The following is a 4,300-nucleotide window of genomic DNA, read 5'->3' as shown; positions in this document are numbered from 1 at the left end:
AAAAAAAAAAAAATTACGTAAGCAGGAAATTAGGGTTTTTTTTTTTTTTTTTTTAATTTTTTTTTTTTTTTAATTTCTTCTTCCCGAGAATGTTCACACTTGGGAACAGCGAACTGCGATGAGCTTTCCTCCTTCACCTGAATTGTTTTCTGTAGCACGTTTAGCTGTAGCGACTGGGTTCGATTGATCTTTCAAATCAGATGTCTTGCAATATATCGATTTCACGTAACTTGACGGCTCGAAGCCTGAAAAATTGAAAATGCACGTGCCATTACGATCAACTGTTTCATTGTTTAGTGAATTATTTAAAGAACTCAGAGATTCGAGTGCCAAGAGGGAAAACGTTCTCAGCTCGCTGAATAAAACGCTGAAACCAGTCCAACAAAAAAAAAAAAAAAAAGTGGGCAAGGTATCGCCTAACGGTGGACTTGCCTAACCTCTTACGTGTAACCGGCCTCGTGTTGGTTGATTCGCAGGATCAAACTGAGTCAGCAGCTATACTCAAGATCAAGGAGAGCATGCAGGAAGAGGCAAAGAGGTTTGAAAAGGATTCAGATCACCCCGATTATTACATACAATAACTCGTCACGAGTCGAATTTGGGCCCTGAGACCAAATTAACGTTTTAAGAGAAACAAAAACCGACTCCCCTCTTTTTCTCACCTTTCTCTCTCTTTCTCTCTCTCTATCTCTATCTCTCTGTCTCTCTGTCTGTCTATTTTCCTTAAATCCGACTCTCCTGACTGCACTTATACTCCTTCCTTTCAGAACCCCAATCTCCTGCAAGTTCGAGTCGAGGCACTTGAAAGCGGTATAAAGAAAAAAAAGTGAAAAAAAAAAAAATTGTAAAAAAAAAAGAACGTTGAGCTCCTCGAGGAAAGTGCACCAGAATATTATCGTATATAAGGATTGAAAAAGAAAAAAAAAAGAAAAGAAAAGTGTGTTTCTCCTTTTGTGAAAGCGAAGAGGGGGAAAGGATTACGGAAAGGACCTAACCTTTTTAACGTAGAGCAGTTGGTCGTGAACCTTCGGGGAACGTTGTTGTCGTCACGTAAGACCTCTCGTGATTTCGCGTTGACGTACACTCTTAAGGAAACATGGCGTCGCGGTAACACCGTGTCGTCTAACACGAACATCGAGTCGATCGATGACGGTCGTTTTCTTTTGTAGGTGGTCACGGGTTCAAGATGTTTCGAGCGTCTTTCGAGTATCGTGTTGAGGTTATGAAACAACCCCAGTGGCTGTGCTTCCACGCAAAATGGTCCACGTCGTGATAAAATTTTTACGCCGTTACGAACGAACTCGGTTACCGCAAAACGGTGAAATCTCAACGCCGACAAATACAAATTTTGTTATCGCCAGAGGTGACGGATAGAAATTTTACTGTGAAAACAGTTGTAGATTGAGAACAAGCCGAGTTCAGGGGACCTGGGAAATCCACCCATTCAGAAGATACGGAATCTTACAATTACTGAACACAAAGAAAATAATGGAGAGCGATATGAAAGTCTCGGAAGTAACTCAATGGAGATAAGAACAAAAAAAAGATGAGCAAAAGAAAAGAAAAGAAAAAAAAAAAAAAGATGTTTTATCTAGCACGGTATACGTGTCTTTATCGCATTTTTCTTTATCTTTCATACGCTAGATTCCGTATCATCCGAATAAATTTCCCAGGAGTTTGAGAAATTTTACAGTTTTGATCCCGATGCGGGCCATTAACATGGAAGGACAGAACCGTTTCGTTAATTTGTACAAAGTCTCTGCTACCACGCGTTAATTATCGAAGCATGTTACATTTTTCCCCGCCCCTTTTCGAGAAATGAAAATTGCGTGCTTTCGTTTTCGAGTTATTCGACTTAACGCTCGATCACGTTACACCCGCAAGTCACACAAGTGGACTCGTTTTGACGTCGTTTCCCTTTCCTCTCAAGTCGCCCCTCCTACTCCTGCATAAGAAACCCGGTTTCGTTTCCGAGAAACGGGAAGAGACAAATGCAAAAAAGAAAACAGAAAGGTAATAAGTGCTTCCTTATTGGTCCTAAGTTGATAGAAAACCATATATTTTTTGTACAGTTCGAGGAACAGTTTGAGCGGTAAAACGGGGTGATTTTTTTACAAACGAGAATAGCATTTCCCCCCCCCCCCCCTCCCCCCGCTCCTCTCCTCTTCCTGTTCGCCCTTCAGTTTCACCAACTAGACGTTTTCATGGAGTATACTTGAGTGACGTTTCATCGGTTCCCTCGGTGAATAGTTTCAACGTATAAAATTGAAAAGAAAAAAGGAAAACTAAATGAATGAAGTAACCGTTACGAGATAAATCTGACGCAAGGGAAAAAGATATTCTTCCCGTACATATCTGTTTGTGTGTTGCGATTCCAGTTCTCGATGACGCACGTCGAGACGGAAAACACGCTCTGTTGATATCAGTTCAATTTTGATACAAATGTTGTGTAGATTCCCCTGACAGGCGCGTCGAAACTAGATCTTCGTTTCCCGCGATCGGGAAATATTTTTTTTCGAAACGATCCTCGAAGCGAGATCGATCGATACGAGATAGGGAAAAAAAAAGATTCGAGATGAGAGAGAACTTACCACCAGATTTATAGCGTAGCACGTTCTAAGATGATAGATGATTCGCTGCATCTTGGCCCGTATTATAATATCGCTATTATTTAGATAAAAAAGATATTAGTATCTTTCTTTTTTTTTCTTTTTTTCCAAGTAAAATTTCGATGTCGTACATTTTATTTATGCAACGAATTTAAACTAATTACGGACACGCACGTTGTACGTGCCGAAATGTAAATACTTGTTAAATTAGTACAAACATCGAGAGATATTAATTTGCCAACAGTTCGTTGGAAACGCGACTGATCGATCCCGCGCAAGATTGTACGTCAGCGCAAGCGATCTGCGAGCACAAATACCTACCTGTACTCGTTTTCTACCGTGGCATCGTTCTACGGTCAGATCTGTCTGGCTATTCCTTCCGAAAGAAAGAAAGAAAGAAAGAAAAAAAAGAAAAGAAGCATCAATATCTTCCATGATCATACACGTATACATACATACCTGAGAGAAGAGATCCACATGCGAGAGCGCAACGCCTTTGTGCTTCTTTTTCCTGTCAGTTTACGAAGAATGCGATTTAGAAAAAAAACAGAAGTCCCCCCGATAGATGTTGGTGTTGTTAGAGAGTGGTATCCACGACACGCGCGGGACAGAGGAGAAGTGGGTTTTTAATTTATTTACAAGAGGGGATAAGGAACTAGATACATATATCGTTCGATCGTGTCGTGTATAGAGCATGCAGCAGTGCTACGCTAACTGACCCGAGGAGGATTTTAGTCCCCTCAGCGTCGCTATTATCCACCGATTTTGCGGAATTTCGAAGAATTTCTCTCTTATTGTAGCAGTCCTCGCGTAACTGACCAACTGTCGGGACTCAGTCAGTCAAGCGATATGGCGGTATTGCAGGAATTGACATCGAAAGAAAGAGTGGGGATGAGCATCAACCAATAGGCGTTACGTTTCACGCGGCCGCGTCTATAAGGTAGCGTAGAGTGGGGGTAGTCCCAATTCCTGGAATTGGTGGGGGGGTAAGCGCAACGGTCAGTTACGAGGGGACTGCTGTACTTGATGTGCGTGAAGTAAGCCACTATACCGGTTAATCAATATATCTCGTTCAATAGAGGAAAAGAGAATGCCTGGAGATCCATTTTAGAAGTGTATCCTCATCGATAACTAGTTATGTATGTATGTAACTAATCGAAAACCTGATTCGTGGCCAATTAGCGGAGCTACTGCTCGGTACACAGACGAAAGACGAAAACGACGCTGCAAAAGTCAGTCAGACGTGATCGTAAACGTCGAAAGCGACGATCTTTACAACGCATCCGCGTTTAAGGAAGGATTTTTCACGGGCATTGTTAACAGTCGATAAAGTCGTTGCAATCACGTCGGTGGATCAGATTTTTATTTAGCTTGAGAAGCGCACAGTAACTGAAAGGCTGCAGTAGCATTATTTCCGAGAGATAAAAATAAAAAGGTACATACTCGGACACTCGGTTATTAGGGAACTCGCGAGTAACTCGCTTGCATTATTCCCCCGTGTCGCCGAGTGTGGGGAACCCGACGAAACGGTTCTCGAGAGAACACGCGTTATATTATATCTCCTCTCCCCTACCCTAGGATTTAAATCCGCTAACGGTGGGAATCCGGCCAGTGTGCGTCGATAGAAGAGTACACATCGAACGAATTTTCATTCGAGACGATCGTCGTTTGTATCGATAAAAGAAAAAAAA

The 4,300-nt window shown here is 41.9% G+C and overlaps 1 protein-coding gene across 6 annotated transcripts in view; it reads left to right on the top strand.

The window, feature by feature from the left end:
- The window catches only part of LOC122531760 (single-stranded DNA-binding protein 3), a 20,702-nt gene extending 16,672 nt beyond the window's left edge, over nucleotides 1–4,030 (top strand). For all 6 annotated transcript variants that reach the window (XM_043659944.1, XM_043659948.1, XM_043659947.1 and 3 more), the window contains one exon: nucleotides 477–4,030. In XM_043659944.1, coding sequence (XP_043515879.1) covers nucleotides 477–581 — 105 coding nt within the window. In that variant the 3' untranslated portion in view covers nucleotides 582–4,030. The remainder of the gene's footprint in view (nucleotides 1–476) is intronic.
- Nucleotides 4,031–4,300: the final 270 nt, after the last annotated feature.

The sequence above is a fragment of the Frieseomelitta varia genome, unplaced genomic scaffold, assembly GCF_011392965.1.
Source record: "Frieseomelitta varia isolate USP_RPSP 00005682 unplaced genomic scaffold, Fvar_1.2 scaffold_412, whole genome shotgun sequence".
Classification (NCBI taxonomy): Eukaryota; Metazoa; Arthropoda; class Insecta; order Hymenoptera; family Apidae; genus Frieseomelitta; species Frieseomelitta varia.
This window is presented reverse-complemented; position numbering and strand designations above follow the sequence as displayed.